At 39.7% G+C, this 20133-nt stretch overlaps 1 protein-coding gene across 2 annotated transcripts in view; it reads left to right on the forward strand.

Moving 5' to 3' along the window:
• Window positions 1–847: 847 nt before the first annotated feature.
• LOC120518955 (potassium channel subfamily K member 10-like) overlaps window positions 848–20133 on the forward strand; it is a 112922-nt gene continuing 93636 nt past the window's right edge. The window contains exons 1-2 of one of the 2 annotated variants that reach the window (XM_039741992.1): window positions 848–1112; window positions 12968–13290. In XM_039741992.1, coding sequence (XP_039597926.1) covers window positions 1013–1112; window positions 12968–13290 — 423 coding nt within the window. In that variant the 5' untranslated portion in view covers window positions 848–1012. Of the gene's footprint in view, window positions 1113–1445; window positions 1875–12967; window positions 13291–20133 lie in introns of those variants that run through there. The other variant, XM_039741993.1, reaches the window with a different exon arrangement.

Here is a 20133-nt window from a genome sequence, read left to right on the forward strand (position 1 = left end):
GCTAGTTCATGATGATTTTTTATAAACTGGCGAACCTGCAATACACCCTACATCACAAAAACACCCTTTCCATTTCCACCAGGGAGCATGAAATAAGTTTTCTACACATTAATATTTTATACACTGGTCTGAATGTCTGACAGCAAAATGATTGGTAGCTGAGTTGCTAATCTTAAGCGTTTTTTATACTATTTTTAAACTAAAATTGTTGTGGTAAATTTACAGTAAATTACCATGAACTTCAGTACTATACAGTTATCGTAAAAATTCAGTAAATTATTGTGATTTTACAGCAGCCTACTGTTACATCACATTAATTTTGTTGCCCAGTTTACGGTGATGTCACCTTATAGTACTGTATTTTTGATGAAACATTCAATTAATGCAGTAAAATGTTGCAATTAGCAGCCTCTAATTTGTTTTTAAATTTACAGTCAGATCTGTACAGTTATTTATAACAAAACGCTCATTCCATTTTAACTTCTTCGGATCAGAAAGTTTCCCAGCAGCATCGGGTACGGGGAGGAAACTAGTACTGTTACAGGGCCATGTTATATTGTTCTAATCCTGCAGTTCGCCGTTAAATGCATTGATTCGAAATGAATGACTTATTCATTGCTATGAAAGTAATATCTTCAATCAATGCATATATTTATATTTCAGACCCGGTTCACACACGCTTAGGCAAAGCACATTTGTCTGTCAGTTTGTCATCCCCGAAGTGCGCGTGCACGTCAGTTCACAAGCTCGAGCACTGGTACAGTCTTAGAACATAACGGTGCGGAGAAATCACACTTGGTGTTTCCTGTCAAGGTGTGTTGTAACACTGGGCTGAGGCGAAGACAACAAAATATGCCTTCTCGCCCCTGAAGTCGCATTTCGTCTACGTCGTGTGCTTCATTAATTGTCCTAAACTGCACCTGACAAAGGTCCATCCTCTGAGCTCGGATTGGGACGATTCAGTAATACATTATGTTGGAGGAGACCTGCCGCAGGGACCTTGTTGGCTGCCATGTGCTGTCGCTACTGGCCACTGGAGCGTATCTCCTGTTCCCAACTCCACCTGACAACGAGATTCCCCGATAAACAACATCACCGGCCAGACAAAAGCAGTAAGTACCCGGAATGGCACTGAAGTGTGTTTGGATGCTGCTTGCACTGTTTTGCCTTCCTTGTCGCGTAAATGAAACGGTCCGCATAGTTTGGTTTGGCAAATGCGCATTACACACGCGATTGGAAGTTAGTTTTTCTTCTTCGCCACTCAGCATCGCCAAAAGCACAAGTCTTCGTAAATAGCACCAGCACCAACTCCTTACTGCATAGACGGAGGGAGGGAGCGGTTGGGGTTGGGGGTGCAGATATGACACGGTGTGTGAGCCGCTCAACCGACGGCACCGCATTTCGCTGAGCTTTACGGATGCGCTTACAGATAAGACTCGGTCGGGATGAAGTTCATCGTCGTCTCGCTTTCCTTTAGTAAACGAAAGCTACCACTAGGGTGGCTGACGCGTACGTGGGAGAGTTCTGCAGTGTACTTGGACAGCCTCGCTTGGCTGTTAGTATACAATACAGTGCCAGGCTGCATGGGCAGGAGGCTGCTCGTCTTGATCAACAGGGCTTTGGGCTGGTGGCACAGATGGAGTAAGACACGGAGGGCAGACTTTTCTTTTATGTATCATTAACAATAAGACAGACAACAAAGAAAGAAAAACAAAACATTTATTTGTGTTGAAAAGAGCCTCAGCGCCGCACATTTAGAAAACAATTTACGCAGCCTTATTGGAAGATTGGATTTTTCATGACTTAAGTTTAAAATATCGAAATGAAATTCCCAATAGAGGCACCGAGGAAACAAGTGAACTGGGATCCACAAGGTTAGTACTTAAATACTGTGCATGGAGGAAAGAAAAGTTTATTTTTTACTACATCTATTTCTTTTTCCTTGCAAGGTGGCGGGCGTGGATCTCATACGCTGCGTATTAATAACTATATCACACATGTTACACGAATCGTGTTGGATTTCCAGAAATAGGATTTTAATTTGTCAGTCTAGCCGCACTTTACACCGTTAATTCTCCCTCTTTCCAGATAATAGAGATTCGTATGTTTGTGCTGCAAGGCGCAGTGCTTTTTTAACTGCCGTATTCGAGAGAAACAAAGACGACCACCTCTTTAATGGGAATGGGTGTATTCCGTGGTCTCAGATGGGATTGTTTGCTTAAAGGCTCTCGAAGGGGAAAAATAATGTGGGAGCAGACGACTGGAGCTTTGGGGGGGGCGAGGGTGGGTGGCAGTGAGCACGGCACGAGAGTATGGGGGAGGGGTGGGGGTTGTAGGCTGGAGGTAACTGCAGTCTATGAAAAATACGGAATACGATTGTGTGCACGAGCTTAGATAAAGACTGAGTGACCCTTAACATTTCGATTGCTCTTTGTCACTGCCGGTGTAAAGTAGCCCAACCTCTAAAGACACCGCGATGTTGCAGGAATGTGTCACCCTAGCAGCCCAAACACATGTTATTAGAGTATGCTTTCCGAATCCGCTCTTTACGCTGAAGTGCGTGCCCGAATAATAAGGCATTTGCTGTATTCCCATTCGCTAAGAATACAAATAAGGTAACGGTATGTATATCTGTAAACGGGAATAAACCAATTCGCAAGTTTATTACACTGTTTATCTTATTCTGTAATCGTGACATCTTTTCGTATTGCGTATCCCCCAAACTGAACTGAAACCGCTTCCCACAATTACTATGGCAAAAAAAAAAATGAAGTAATGCTTGTCGCGCCCAGTTTGTAATCTATCGAGTGACTCAAACGGCGGCGGCAGCACACTCTGCGAGCCTGAAAGTGAGGAATTAGGCGTTACATCATATCTCCTGGCGGGAGCGCCTCCTCCGCATACATTAGAGGCAAACGATGCAAGGTGTGGAGCACAATTCGAGGGACTCCTCCGTATAGATGTTTCCACGATTTACATCAGGAATAATTTTATTTTGATTGTAGTTTGAGTTTATAGTAGAGGGACTAACCGGCATTATTGTGCGTACCTTTTAAATTTCAGGTACTTCGCAAAATACAAATGCAGTAACAATATATCAGCACGTAATGTCAAGGTATCCTCTTTTCTGAAGAATTATCAGACTCGTCAAGGTTGGTTTCAAACACAGGAACCGATTTACAAAACGTGGGTGCTTATCTAAGACAGAAACAGACAAACGTGCCAGAAGCTTGAACGATATGACGGGACGCGACGAGCCCCCTTCATTCACTCACGGGGTGGTTGGTACATTCAGTTCTGCTAACGGAGAGACCCCATCAGGGTGCGAGATGCACGACTGCCTTTCATTTATATTAAGGCGTGGCTCGGATGCTACTCTGCCTCGGACAATTTCACAACTTGCGTCCAGCGTCGGTGATTTAGAGAGAATCCCCACATTTTTATGGATGACGTTGAAATAATAAAAACAGCAAACAGTGTGTCTTGCATTTTCCCCTGTAGTTAGTTCTACTTTTTAGACGATTTAATCGAAATGCTTTTAAAGTGTCAGCAAAAACTGATTGTCAGAGGAAAAATACTTCAACAGACTTAAAAAAGAAGCTTTCTTGACACAGAAATGTTATTTTTTGTTATTGAGGCGGTTCTAAACTAAAGGCAGGTATAGTGTGGTGGAATGTTTAATTGGATTTCAAACCCCGAGTTTGTTGGTTCAAATTCCACTACTGACAGTAAAACGAAAAATCAAAAGGAGTGCAACGAATTGTGTCATAAATGTTGTAAGTCGCCTTGGGTAAAGATGTCAGTCAAATAGGTAAATGTGAAATACTACATAAGCATCAAGTGCTTAATTTCATTAATATAAACTCGGCAATCCCACAAAGAAGCTGCTAATTATATGAGTTAAACAATGTTTGTTGGCCTGTTTAGTAAGAGTAACTGTCCTGATAAATTATGCACACTCATAAAGGTGTAGTGGCCTTTCAGAATAAGTCTGTGTGGAACCACAACTGGCTACCAGAAGAACAGACCATGTGAAGGTTCCTTTATAACAGTAACCATGAGTATATAAAAATAGTTTTGTGAAATACCAATGGTCCTCATGATTTTAAAAGGACTCTTACTGCTTAGACTGACGTAAGTTATGTTCACTTGTTGATCTGTTAGTATCCTGCTAGGTAGCATTGTAATGTTCTGATTTGTCCACATATTAGGAGTCTTTTCAAACTCCAAGGAACCAGTTTCATATGTACAGAACCCTTCCCAGAATGAAATTGTTGTTTGTCAAGTAATGGATCTAGGACCCTCACTTCTCAGTAAAGTGCCAATAACACATTATTTTTAACAGTGTATAACCATTAGTGCATGTTGAAGAGCTAGATATCGCCATCTCACATTATACTACTTCTTCAATGGACCACCATCCCATCCTGAATTGATATCAATGCTGCTAGTGTTGGCTCCAGAACCATGTCCATGGATTACGTTGGTTTACAAATATTGTAATATTTTACTGCTTTGATGGCAACATGGCAGTTGACTCACAGCATCACTGCCCTTTATCAAACTCCTGCTGTGGCACTGTATTGGCAGAATTTGCTTCTTCTACCTATATTAAAAAAAATTAGTGTAGATTTATTTTCTCATGTACCAGAAATTGTGTTAATAGCTGATCTAAACAGTCCCCTGTGGTAGTGTTCAGGAGTGTGCCCGCCAATGGACTGGCATTCCATCCAGAATTGACTCCTGCCTTATGTCAGACCCTGAACGCGATAAGTAAGTACAGAAAATTGATAGTTGGATTACAGAACCACTTTTAATATAATAGAGCAAATGGTAAAAATGCGGCACATTCAGTATGATAATAAAATAAGTGTTAAATCATCAAATAACAACCTTAGCCTTAAATAGCCAAGTAAAGTTTATTGTTATGTGTACCCAGTACAATGAAATTCCTGCTTGCATGTCTCCTCAGAGCAGTAACAATAATACAAATAGATAAATAAATAAATGAAAACATACTTTGCAAGCAACACACACACACACACTAGAGAGTGATATTGTAAATACAAAAAGAGGCAGACAAGATGAAGAGTTGGGGTACCAATTATGAACTCCTTATAATTGGCAAGATTTCAAGATAAGTTTGAAAAAATATTAGCCAGGCAGCCAAGTAATGGCTTTTCAGGTGCAATTCATGGTTGGTAGATTTTGGTGGTGATGCACTATTTGAGAGGTCCTTGCAGGAAAATGGGTGAGGGTCAAGGTCTGCTGGAAGTGATGGTCATTTTCTTCAAAGCTTTGATATTCTCGTCTGCTGGTGAAAGGGAAGGAAAGGCAGTAAGTGGCAGTGCCATCCACAGACTCTGGTAGAATGACCTTATAATAAGCCCTGTAGTTGTCTCCTATTCACATGTTTGAATATATACTGTATACTGTATGTATATATATATATATATATATATATATATATATATATATATATATATATATATATATATATATATATATATATATATATATATATAGTCATATGAAAAAGATTGGGAACCCCTCTTAATTCTTCAGATTTTTGTTTATCATTGGCTGAGCAACTTCAACTTTCTTTTAATATATGACATGCCTTATGGAAAAAGTAGTATGCCAGCAGTGCCATTAAGTTTATTGGATTAACAGAAAATATGCAATATGCATCATAACAAAATTAGACAGGTGCATAAATCTGGGCACCCCAACAGAGATATTACATCAATACTTAGTTGAGCCTCCTTTTGCAAATATAACAGCCTCTAGATGCCTCCTATAGCCATTGATGAGTGTGTGGATTCTAGATGGAGGTATTTTTGACCATTCTTCCATACAAAATCTCTCCAGTTCAGTTCAATTTGATGGCTGCCGAGCATGGACAGCCTGCTTCAAATCATCCCATAGATTTTCGATGATATTCAAGTCAGGGGACTGTGACGGCCATTGCACTTCTCCCTCTACATGAATGCCTTTGTAGATTTCAAACTGTGTTTTGGGTCATCGTCTTGTTGGAATATCTAAACCTCTGCGTAACTTCAACTTCAACTGTGACTTTTGCTTGAACATTATCCTGAAGAATTTGTTGATATTGGGTTGAATTCATCAACCCTTGATTTTAACAAGGGCCCCAGTCCCTGAACTAGCCACACAGCTCCACAGCATGATGGAACCTCCACCACATTTGACGGTAGGTAGTAGGTGTTTTTCTTAGAATGCAGTGTTCTTCTTCCGCCATGCAAGGTGCTTTTTGTTATGACCAAATAACTCAATTTTTGTCTCATCAAAGCACTTTGTTCCAAAATGAATCTGGCTTGTCTAAATGAGCACTTGCATAGAACAAGCGACTCTGTTTGTGGTGTGAGTGCAGAAAATGCTTCCATCTCATTAACCTGCCATACAGATGTTCTTTGTGCAAATTGCGCTGAATTGTAGAACGATATACAGATACACCATCTGCAGCAAGATGTTCTTGCAGGTCTTTGGAGGTGATCTGTGGGTTGTCTGTAGCCATTCTCACAATCCTGCGCATATGCCGCTCCTGTATTTTTCTTGGCCTGCCAGACCTGCGGTTTAACAGCAACTGTGCCTGTGGCCTTCCATTTCCCGATTACATTCCTTACAGTTGAAACTGACAGTTTAAACCTCTGAGATAGCCTTTAGCAGCCTTCCCCCTAAACCAGGATGCTGAACAATCTTTTTTTTCAGATCTTTTGAGAGTTGCTTTGAGGATCCCATGCTGTCACTCTTCAAAGGAGAGTCAAAGGAAAGCACAACTTGCAACTGACCACCTTAAATACCTTTTCTCATGATTTTCACACCTGTCTATGAAGTTCAAGGCTTAACGAGCTAATCCAACCAATTTGGTGTTGCAAGTAATCAGTATTGAGCAGTTACATGCATTCAAATCAGCAAAATGACAAGGGGACCCACATTTTTGCACAGCCAGTTTTTCACATTTGATTTAATTTCATTCAACTAAATACTGCTTCACTAAAATCTTTGTTCAGAAAACACCCCAGTGCTCAGATGTTCCTAGGAAATGAAAGACATACCACTGTTATCTTTTTTGTTGAAAGTAGAGTAAATTATTATGCAGGCTGAGAGGGGTTCCCAAACTTTTTCATATGACTGATTATATATATAACTTGATCCTCACTGAATGCAATAGTTTATGTATCCAGGTTTTTTTTTGTTTTTGGTAGCATTTGCAATAAATCACTGGTATATTTGTCTGAGCCACTGGCCCTTCTTTTTTCCTTCACTTCCCTTAGAATATGCTGTAAATAAATTATATATATACTGATTTCTATGTAATAAAATTTGCAAAGGCTATTTTAATATTTTAGCCAAACTGAACTGAATTATCTGACCTTCACTTTGTCAAAACTGATGAGGCACATATTAGTAATACTCCTGTAATGATCACAGATATAATTTAATTTATTCTGTCCATGCAATCATATGTCAGTCTCCTAATGTAACTCACTGTATGTTAAAGGGTGTTAGATTTATTTTATGTTGATAGTTTTTGTAGTGGGTGACAGAATGGGGAGTCCCTTCCAGATTCGGTATCCTGAGTTTAAATCCTGTGCTTAGCCATTGTCTGTATGGATTTCCTTATTGTCTATGTGCCTGTCTGGGTTTCCCTTTGGATACTCTAGCTTTCTCAGAGATATTTGTGTTAGGTTAATCGATGATTTCAGATTGATCCTGTGTTGGCATGTTCTTGTGTACTGGCATGGCACTCCATCCTGGCATGTTTCCTGCCTTGTGCTGCATGGCCCTGATTTGGATTAAGTGAGTCAGAGAATGTTATGTTTTTAACACAATAATATGATCCTGATGTATCAGAGTGTTGTAAACCTCTTAGGTTCATATGAAGGGTGAAAGTTGATCCTGCCTTTGAGTCTTACAGAGTTTGGTGCTTGGAGGATGCAAGGAATAGTAGAAAGACGTCAGTTGTGGGTTCATTCAGAAAAGGAGCATGAGTGAGTCACGGTTAAGTTTAAATGTATACTACTTAAGTATTTTGTAGTAGTACTGCACAAACAAGTTAGTTGCTTCAGAATGGGCAGGCATCTGTAAGCTTAAGCCATGCAATGTTTAATTTGTTTATTTTGAGTCATTCTTCAAATCAATGTTTGTTTTTCATACACAAACATATAAATCAACAGCATTTCCATTTCATTCTACTTGGTCCATTGTTGTCAGGTCCACGAAGCAAGATATAGCAGCCCATCATTAGGTTCTAAGTTTGAAAATGTATTCATTATTTCTACATTGGCTTTCTTTTACAGTTTTTGACCCTTGTTACTTTAATATTATATATGACTCATTCAGATACTTCCATTACAGAATTACACATCTCTTAAACAAAAGAATGATATCATCTACCACTTAATTTATAGGCTGTCACTGTGGCCCTACCAGGAAGAGGACAGGCAAGCTGCGTTCATTTCTAAACAAATGCTACATATTGCATGTATTAAATGTGACGGCTAGTATATTCAGATTTTTCGCTGTCTTCTCTCATTGACTGCATTATTAGTTGCAGCTAGGCAGGAAAAATAATGGAGAATTCAATGTAAACTGCTTTGATTTTATTTACCTAGAAAGCCATGCAAAGATTTATATTAGTTTTATTTCCTTATGAAGCTTGTAGAGTCGGTATGACCTTGAAATTCGATACAACCCTGCAGTGCCTCTTTAGAAACTTTGTTATCTCATTTGTACAATCGTCATATTTTGAGCCTGAGGGATTTCCCGGAGCTATTAAATATACAATGTGTAAATCACTTAGTATAAATGTGTTTTTACGCTGTCAAGGTAACTAATGAACACTAAAAGTGTCGATCCTCTGTGCACATACATTTGTAAGCATTTAGTGTCTTTAAAATCGACACATATGTAAGTTTACATGGTGCCAAGGAACTCTCATATCACAACTACCTGCATTCAGGATTCATGACAGAAAGACTCCATTTGATGGACAACTGTATTTGGCACTGATTCCTTAAATCCATAGTTACAGCCATAGGTGTTAGACGCAACGCGCTGTGTTGCCTGGTGGGAATGTGTGGCCTATTAATTGGACCATTTGTCATCTGAGCTTATTCAGTGTCTGCCGTTTGAGTTATCCAGCTGAATCAGGTGAGGAAGAATTCCTGAAGCTAATGGTAGAATCTGTCTATCTATCTATCTATCTATCTATCTATCTATCTATCTATCTATCTATCTATCTATCTATCTATCTGTCTGTCTGTCTGTCTGTCTGTCTGTCCTTCCGTCCGTCCATCTGTCTGTCTGTCTGTCTGTCTGTCTGTCTGTCCTTCCGTCCGTCCATCTGTCTGTCTGTCCGTCCATCATTCATTGACTAACACTAGGTTGTGTGGAGACCAGAATGAGCATCAAGGAGAAAGGCAGTTGTGTTTAGAGAATAAGAGCACTGGGGTTACTGAAAGACATAGATGTAAGGACTAAATGTGCACTTCTCATTGTCTTCTGCAAAACTAATGGAGTGATGGTAGATTATTTTACAAAAAAGAGTTTCAGAAAAGGAAGCCAGTTTCCTTTTCCAGCAACATTTATGCCCTGCAGATCTGTTTATCAGATGCAATAATAAAAATATGGCACACATTATGTATGAATATTTGCCCAACATTAAAGTTTTCTCTAGAAATATTTAACTGACTTAATGTTCTGATCTCATTTATTAATTTTTAATAATTTAGCAATATACCGTGGGGTTAGTTTAAGACTATGAAAACCCTACCGAAGTCTGCTGAAGTGCTGTCCAAGGTCCTGAAAAGCTGCAGACTCAATCATTTAGTATATTACAAACTATCAGACACGTTTTGAAGTGTCTGCCTCTCTCAGAAATCATGTTTTCTTACCACACAGACAAAATTTCATGTATCTTGTTTGTTGATATTGGGATGACAACCTGTTGCAATTTTCTATCTGATATTTCAGAACTAAAAATAAGCACTCAGAATTGATATTGTCAAGTTTGGTTTTAACAAAATAGATCTTCCTGCCCAATCTAGGATCAGAATCAGAACCAGAATTCACTTTGTTGGCCAGAAACACGAACATGTACTAGGAATTTGCTTCATGGCGTTGACATAGATGCAAAATACCAGGACAACACACAGTATAAAAGATGAAATATGAATAGAAAGAAAATGGTCAATGGTTTTTCAGTGTACACAGCCACAAATGTCACAGTACACCTAAATAAATGTCTTCCTCTACTTCCACTCTCTCGGATGTGTGATGGGAGGCTTCTTTTTATGTCAGAATGCTTCTAATGTCACTGCACTGCATGTTGGAAGCACTTTCACATGGAAACCAGTGGTATTTTCTCCCAGCAGCACTTTCTGGTCCCACCCAAGGATCTCGTCAAGGCAGCACTTCCACACTCCAATTCCCATGGAATCCTGAGTGTGTCCTAATTGGGATCAGCCTAAGTGAATGTTGTCACCTTATATGTCCTTTACCCAGTCCATCCATTACTCTTCATTCCCAGCCTGGACAAAGTTTACAAGGCATTCTGGCCAGGTTGTATCCACTCCTGCAGTCCTTCCATTATGGTTCCCTGGCCAGGCAAGAAATCATTCTCCATCTCAGCCCATCCGTCCTCCATGGCACTTACAACATACCGTAGATACTGAGTAAAACTCACTCCTGGTTAGTCAGAATAACTGCACATGAAAAAAAAATATTTAAGTGATATGTTGTTTAAGCTTTCACTACTCAAAGTTGTTTGTAGGAGGGAAATCCTTGGACTAGGAAGGAGTTCATGTTGATATGGTACTCAAAAACCATCATGTCACTGTAAAATATATTTGTAAATGTAAATTAATTGATATCTACCAGAAGATAATATAGACCAGGGGTCCTGTAGTCCTGTAGTCTTTGCCTATATTTTAATTGATGCACACATTAAGACTCTGGCCTCTTAATTATTTATTTTTTCCTTAATTAGCAACCAAAAAATATTAAGACACAAATTGAACCAACACATAAAACACAACCTGCGTCCATCACACAATAACTGAAAATAAAGAATGGTGAAGGCCTCAGTAATGTTGATCTGTTCAGGTCCACAAAACATTTTGACAGCGCTCTTAAAAAAGAAAATCAACAGTTTTGGAAATGTCTGCCATGGCAGAATGAGCACCATGGAATTAAATAACAGGGCTAATTAGCAACAAGAATTGGCTTTAAGTTAACAAACTGAATGATGGTTGGAGTTTGAGGCCCCAACTTAGTTGGTCATCTGTTGGCTCACTTCAAATCAAATTAATGTTTAGGTGCTGTTTAATGAAAATAGAATCAATTCAGCAGTCAGAGTCTCAAGAAAAGTCAACTAAAATAAAGGGAAATAGTTCATTAGCAGCAAAAACTGGTCACTAATTAAGAAAAGAGTTAGAATGAAAACTTGCAGTAACAGCAGCTCTCCAGGTCTGGAGTTGGAGATCCCTGATACAGACCATCAGTTTATACATGGTGACTTTCACAGAAAACAAAAGCTGTCATGCTCCGTCTTTTGTGCAGGTTTATTGTTTAGTAACATCTGCCTATTTTCTTATAGTTACCACAGTCTTAAAAATACAGGTGCTTTCATGGCATTTTATGGTTCTTTATTGGATCTTGTGGTTCTTTGTAGAACTATGGCTTGACAAAAACCTTTTAATTCTGGGAAGGGTTCTTTGCATATGAAGTTCGTTATTTTTGCTTTAAAAAAAAAAACTGAAGTCTTTAATGTTTGGTAGGCTACCTAGCAGGACATAACAGATTAAGAAATCTTGAACTCAGCCTGTATTTTTGTATGCAGCAAAAGCCCTTTCAAAATGGTGACCTACTAGAATTTCATAAATCTGTTACCATCTTATTCATGTTTATTTGCTGTATGGACCCTATTATGGATCTAAATAAATAAAATATTCTTTCTGAAACCTGCATGTGGATGGGTCTTTTGGAAACCAAAAATGGTTCTCCTATGGTATTGCTCTGAAAAACCTTTTTGGCAACCTTTATTTTTAAAAGTTTTAAAAGGTTTGAGTTGTTTGAGTTTGAGTCGATTGAGTTCCACTTCTCTATCTAGACGTACAGCAGGACTAACTATAGCACTACAGTCTAAGGTCAGTGTGAATTTTGTCCTCTATTGTTTGTTTAATTTGTATTTTGTAGTCACTCATAGTGCAAACATTTGATTTGATTTTTGTTAGCCACTTTTGATGACTGAATAATAATAATAATAATAATAATAATAATAATAATAATAATAATAATAATAATAATAATAATAATAAACTGAACATTGCTGGTTAAACTAACATTAAATTCTTTAAATTGTCTTAGTTTTCTGTCCAGAACTCCATATAAAGTCCTTTTCTTTGAGACATGCACAAATAAGTAAGAAGGTACAAATGAAAGGCAAGGTCATTGTTAGTGGGAGTGTTTGATTCAAATGGCACAAAATAAAACAGTGCAGCTTCCAATAATGTATAGGTGCATATTTATAGAGGGAGGTTAAGAAACCCCCTCAGGGTGACATGGTGAGCCCAAGGAGACATTTAAAGTTTCTTTACAGCTTGTCCTCAGTCCTTGAAGTACATCTGCATTTTGATCCAAGTGATGAAAGATAATGTTAATGTATATTAATTCTGGCTGCTGTGAAGTCTGGTTGCTGGCCTCATGCTTCTTTAAATCCTAACAGATAGCAGACAAAGTCAATAGCAAAATGGAATGTGTCTTGAAGAATGCGGTTGCAACATTTCATTTTGAGGTGCACTTTCTATCTTGTGCAAGGCCAAGTTACATAAAAAATTATGGAATGTGTTTGCTGTCAGTAGAAGCCTTTTTATGGTTTTATCTAGTGTTCCCTTGTTGCATTCACAAAATAGCCTGTTCTTTTCTTTTCTTTCTTTTTTTACAGTGGCAGTTCAATCTACTATGTCAGCGTGTGATGCAAAATCTAATGGCCACTGTCCTCTCCCTCGTCTTTCCATTTCCTCTCGGGCAACAGTAGTTGCAACAATGGATAGCGGTTCACCAATGCTACAGACAGTGATGAAGTGGAAGACTGTTCTGGCAATTTTTGTAGTGGTGGTGGTGTACCTTGTAATTGGTGGACTTGTTTTCCGTGCTCTGGAGCAGCCCTTTGAGAGCAGTCAGAAGAATACAATTGCACTGGAGAAGTCAGAATTCCTCAAAGAGCATCACTGTGTGACGCCACAGAAACTTGAGACGCTAATACAGGTAAAGGCTGATACCTCTGCCACTTCGGGATTGCACACAGTATAGTGATACTGCATGGCTGATGTGAGTGGAAACATGGCTTTGTACCAACAGACTCTAATAGAAGCTACTAGGAGACTGATCTGGTGTAGGAACTGCAGGGCCCGAAAGATTAGCAATAAAAAAGTTTAAATCATTAAGACATTTCTTGTTGAATAGGATGGAGACTTCTCTAGCTGTATTAATGTAACATGGACAGAAGGTGACCTAACATTTTCTGTATCTGTTTCACAGCATTTTACATAAAGGATCAAGAGCCACTCATTGCAGGAAACATTTGCCTGGCAAGTTAGATGTGTGTAATCATGGGGTATTCACAGAGATTTGTGTTGAGTTGTCACCTGGCATGTATTCCACTGTAGTACTGTTGGTCTAAACAGCAGCACTTAGAACATATATGGCCAAAATACACAAGTGGAATCCCCCAGACATCACTGGGCCACCTATATTGCATTTATGCATGTACCAGTATCAGAATGACCAGTGATGTCACTTCTAGGGTGTACTTCCATAATAACTTTAGTGATCAAGGCTACACGGTCTTGGTGTCCACTCTATAAATGTACCCACAGATACCAGGTGGTGATAACTTAATCTGTCATTTTTAGTTATTCACACTGTTTACCGTAGAGGTTCTCCTATGGCAAAAGGTCCTGTTGGCTGGAATTCCATTAATTCTAGAAAGTCGATTCTGTTCATCTGGACATAGTTTTTTTTCCGATTACGTTTCATCACTCATCCAAGTGACTTCCTCAGTCTCAGTTGACTGCAGGTTTCTCCAACCTTATAAACAGTAGCTTGGCCTAATGAACGAACTAGCACCATTGACTAACTGTGGACCGTTTGATATGCAAATTGTCCATTGATCAAAGGCCATGAGTCCCATTCACAGAGAGTTGGGGAATGGCTGCAATCACCGCATTGTAAGATGGTGAAAGATGTACCCTTAGGCCCCCGCCTCGGTTCAGAGATGGACGTTTCTTTTTCACGTAAATGGTCTCTTTGACTCCTCGCTCAAACCAGCGTTCCTCCCTGTCCAGGATGTGCACATCTTCATCACTGAAAGAGTGACCACTGTCCTGTAGATGTAAATAGACTGCGGAGTCCTGGCCTGACGAGGTAGGCTCTTCTGTATTCTGTGTCCATTAAGATTGTTGTGATGCCCATTTGAATTTGAAAAACCTATATGATGAAAAAGGATGTTGTAGGGATACTTATATTTAAATAAACTGAGTTTAATGAAAATGGACACAAAATGGAGTCAGCAAACTTCAAATCAAAGCTAAAACACTTTTATCCAAAGTACTGCTTAGGGCAGATGGGAGCAATCTAGAGTATCTGGAAGAAACTGAAGGTGTGAATTGTATTACTGTTGAGTGGCATTCTGTTTGGTAGGCCAGGAAACCTTTGTGCTTATTCAGTGGATCTTCATGTACACTTTGTAATAGTGATATTTCTTTGAAGACGACTCAGAGACATACTATTATAATGATTCATAAAGTACATGTGAGTTCACTTTAACCAATAATATATTCTCTTGCCTTTTAAGACTTCTCTAATAGAGTGTGGTCCATAGGGGGTACTACAGAGTATGTCCATAGGCAAGAATCAATGACTGAGACAATGGTAAATTAGTGAGAAGGTTTATTTAACACTAAATAATTTCACTCAAGGGAAGGTACAACATCAGGTGTAGTCCCTTTCTAGCTCTGTGGGGTGGCAGGTCCACTTGCACACTAACACAACATTCATTAAAACTCCTACCTTTTTCTGCTCTTCTGACAACCACTCCAACCCATCTTCCTCCTTGAGTTCTGTCCTGCTCTTAGCTCATTAGACATATGTTCAACGCTCGCTTCTAAGTCTCATCTTTTGAGTATTTCACAAGTCACTTCTGGTACCCCTAGTAGCATTTCCCTGTCAGGACTCTGGGAGTGGCGTGGGCGCATCCATCAGTTTGGGAAACTTGCCACATCTGGTTCTGTCTTTCCCACTGTTTAACATCCCTGCCATAACATGTTCTACCTGGCCTTTGATCCAGGATGCCTGGATCGAACTTCATAAAAGCGATCTTAATAATACTTTCTTGAGCCCATCACAGCCTGAAATATTTCTGTTGGGTAAATATTGTTCATTGTTCTCTGCCTCTGGATGCCATATTTAAGATTTAAAAAGGTAAAGGGAAAGAAGAGAGACCTAGTAAACGAGTGTTTAAGGAAGAGGCAAACATGAGTCGACGAAGTTAGCAGTTATCATATTCTCCTCTTTAGAATAATGTTACCTGGAGTTTAGGCTGAAAACCAGTGATTCAATAATAGGTTTAGTGCTTATATTGTGACAATTAATTTCTGATGAAAAGTTTGCAATTTTTAGTGTGGATAAGCAGACACTAATACAAGAAACTTAGAAATGCAGCTTCCTCTCCATACCTACTATGTACAATACCAGTGATGGATCAGATTATCTATAGAAAATGCTGTGATATGAAGACACTGGAATTTGACTGAAGAAATCCTGTCTTATGAAAGGAAGATTCAGATACCAGAGGGAATCCATTTTCATTTTGGCCTGGGCATACCAAGGATTCATAGTGTTGTTAGATTAGACATGATTAGGAAGAGCTGTCACTGCCTCTTTTGGACTAAGAATCTGTATTTGTACCCAAGTAAATATACTGTATATGGAAGCACCAACCCTGCTGGGACTTCATAAATACTCAGCAGAAATAAAAAGGGCACAGATGAGTGCCATCTGAAGGAAAACTCTATTTGAAATTAGATAAAAAACCCCAGTCTGACTGTCCAATAAGACTCAGTCCTACACCCTCTGTATACAAATGAGCTTTTGGGCAGCAGAAAACACTCAGGTAAAGACTGAAACAAGCCAATCCAACTTAATTCAATTAACGCCAGCCATGTGATGTTCAAGATATCGATTTATTTTAATATACAAGAGTGCTCATGATCACAGAACTAAGCAACATGAGGGTGAAGTAGCCCACTTATTAATTCTCTCATATGAGAAGAGACATCAAGGTTTCCTGTTTTCCACTAGCTTTCCTTAGATGACTTCTTGTACTTACTGTTCTCTTTGCCTTAATTCTTTGATCAGATTTTATTTGACAATTGCCCTTCTAGCCATTTTCATTGTCCTGTAAGTCACAGAGTACAGTCAAATGTTGTAGCAGTGGGTGCTAGACTGCTGTCGATGGGAATTAGCAGTAGGTTAAGTCTAGTGATGTCAAAGGACTTGCTAAGATCCAAGGTTGTCTATCATGAAATAAAAGGTACTTTTCTATTTATGTATTCATATAATTTTACTTTTTTTTACTTTTAATTGGCAACAGGTTCAGACTGTGAAAAAGCTTCTGAAATGTTCAGATGACTTTTTTGGAGAGCACATATTGTTTCATTTTATGGAGGAATAAATCGTTGTTTTTGATAATTTTCTTACAGGCTATATTTCTTTTACTAATTATCCTTAGCATTTTACTGTTTACAGTATGTGCTCCAAAGAATGTTGAGAAACAGGCACTGTAGTGGGGCCGTACGGTAGCACTGATGACTGAAGAAATTAAGTGGAATTAAAAGCAAACAAAATAAAGCTGAAAAGCAGAGGGATGGTTAAAAGGAAAAGAAGTGAGGGAAGAATCAAGGCAGGTATTATGTAGAATGTACATTGTCTTGGGGAGGACTACTATAACCATCAATTTTACACAAAAATATAAATATATATACGGAGTGCATATAAATATTGACACATGTATAAATATATGGTGTCACACTACACATTCTCCTCAAAAATGCACAAGGCAAAAATAAGCAGGAAAACTACAACAGTAAATGCTTTCACATTCAAGGTATCACCTCGTCTTTTCTGTCAGGTGTTTACAATTCGTGCTCGCCAGAATGCAAACAAAACTGTCTTTTTCAGCAGCAGAGCTAGGGAGTTGCATATTCCATCTCTGACAGTCGCTGTACACAGGTACAATAATGGTGAATAAATTTGATTGTACAATAAAATATTATTAGGTGTAAGTTCTGTGCCTTGTTTTCATATACAATTGCTGTTCAATAGCTTTCTTTCCAGAGCTAGATGTGTCTAAATCAAGAAATGTCCTGAAACACTTAATACTGACATATGGACAGGTTTCACTTTTATAATCATTGCAAGGGATTGCATGTGTATTTGGTGTTATACATTTACCAATACACTTGCCCTTTTATATGGATTGTTTTGTGTTTTTTCTTCATTTCTGTACAGCAATTCTCTTTATGTTATATGTTTGGTTTTGCCACATTTTCTTTATTATTTCCATAAAAATTTCTTTCTTTCCTGTAAATAAAACAATCTTATCAGTGTTAAAAGTCACAACTCACGAGAACATATATATATATATATATATATATATATATATATATATATATATATATATATGCTATACTATATACCTTACTGTAGACATTTAAACATTGTGACAGATAGGGAGCAGTATCGCTCCCTTGAACCTTCAGACAATATGCCAGACACCAGATAAAAGTCCAACAAGTTGACTTTATTATTAATTTATTTTAGTGATCTCTTGTTTAATCTGGGGCTTGTTTACAGTTTTGGTCTCTCAATGAGTAAAAGAGAACCCCTTTCCTGTCTGCACCCCTTTAGATTTACTTATTATACGGGTCAGGGTCTTCAGGACCGAATCGCTCCGAGAGGCAGCACCATCCAACTGCTCCGGCTCAATCGGCCCTTCCCCCGACCGGTCTGTCATTGTCTCACACTCTTTTGTAGGGCTCGCAGTGACTTGGCTCCTGCTAATTATCAATCACAGGCCCGGATCACACTGCGTCCCTGTATTCTGTACGGTACCAGCATTACTCACCTGTACTGCCAAATTATATAGTACGGGAGGCTCTTGGCCTAATTGCCGCAGACACTCATCCACTTTTCAGATAGGCGCTTTGGCCGTCTCTCCCAGTTCCCCGACGATCTTCTTTATCACTGCCAGCATCTGCAAAACATCTCGTACGAGCTCTATTAATTTTTCAAGGTCCCGTACGTTCATATTATTATTTAATTCAGCCAGAGGTAAACTTACTTCCTTGTTCGCCTTACCATCCGGCCGGGAGCCAATGAACACGCACTCTTCTGGCACGTGTTCTGGCGGATCTCGCGGAGGCTTCTGGGAATTGGAGTTCTCTGTGGAGGACTGGGCCGCTATCTTTGGCTGACTGCGATCCACCTATATTAATTTGTCGGCGGATTGATCAGCCATTTCCCGGCCCTCCTTACCTTTCTGTTTCGCTTGCCTCCCCCTTCCCCTCCAAAAGTCCAAGTCCGTTTCTTTGCAGACGAAGGCGCAAACAGCGGAACGCAGACCTTCTCCATCCCAGAACACACCAGGGTCGATCACGTGTCCCTTATCGGCAGCCGACATGCAGAAGTCCCCTTTAGTGCTCGTCGGCTCGAACAGGAGCGCGCCACTGTCTTCGGGAATGTCTCCTTCCTCCCGCAGAGCCTCCAGGTGATCTTCTCCGAGGTACATGCATGGGACAACATTAGTTATTTTAAACAGATTGTCGATTAAATTCCCGGCACGTACCTCAGAGCAATCGTCTGTCTCCAGAGGCTTCTCCCGACTTGTGTAGCCGCTCCGTAGCTCCTCCAGAGCATCGACCATTACGAGCGTGGCTCTCCCGCTGGCGTTGTCGCTCTGCTTGCCCCTCTTCTTCCTCATATCGGACTTGGTGAAGGTAGGTTCCAGCGCTGTTGCTGCGTGTCTGAGCGTCTTCTTCTCAGGGTTCTCTGCCCACAGAAAATTTATAAACAGGTCCTCTGCCAGAGAATCCTGCCGACTACGCCACTGTGACAGATAGGGGGCGCTATCGCTCCCTTGAACCCTCGGACAATACGCCAGACACCAGATAAAATTCCAACAAGTTGAATTTATTATTATTAACAGTGCACAAAGCACCCTCCTCTTCACAATACTCATTAAATACACTACAATCAATAATCAATAATACTCCACCACTCCCAGACGCGTTGCCGCCCGTCCACCCAGCTCAGCTCAACGCTCTGGTGTTTCTCTGTCTCTTTTATAATCCCTGACCCGGAAGTGTTTCCCATCCTTCAGTCCATGTGACTCCTTATCATTTCCGGGTCAGATGAAAAGTCCACCTCTTAATCCCGGAAGTACGTCATCTCCCCTGTTGCTGTGACTAAGATGCACTTCCGGGTTATAGGGCACAAACGACTCTCTGAGCCTCCCTGCAGCGTCCTCTGTTGGCCCCTGTGGTATTCAGCAGGCCTGCAAAGGAAAACTCCATCATCCATGATTCCCTGCTGGTATCTAGGGCACCTCCATGCTGCAGGGTGAGCTCCATTTGGCGGTCTGGGGGTATTGGCCGGGATGACAAGCCGGCCATAGACCACAACATTATTGAGTGAATTTTGTGCTGCATGTATTTTCCAGCACCTATTTGTCACTGTGTGCTTTTCTCAGCGTGTTATTGTCGCATGTTCTTTTCTTTGTGGAGGAGGTGAAGTGATTTTTATGTTAGCTTCATTAACACAAACACATTTAAGGTTGGACACACAAAAACTAAAACACAAGAGCAAAGAAATTTGTATTGCTTCCTGGAATGACCTAACTGAAACCTTTGATCCTTTGCTTCCATTTTTATGCCCAGCATCTTCCCAACTTCAGTTTTTATTCCCCATCCATCTTTGAGAATCATTTTATCTGGTATGAAAGAACCATTTGTCAAGAATTGTAATAAAAATTCTGGGAAAGAAGGGACTTTG

Source organism: Polypterus senegalus, chromosome 18 (assembly GCF_016835505.1).
Source record: "Polypterus senegalus isolate Bchr_013 chromosome 18, ASM1683550v1, whole genome shotgun sequence".
Lineage (NCBI taxonomy): Eukaryota > Metazoa > Chordata > Cladistia > Polypteriformes > Polypteridae > Polypterus > Polypterus senegalus.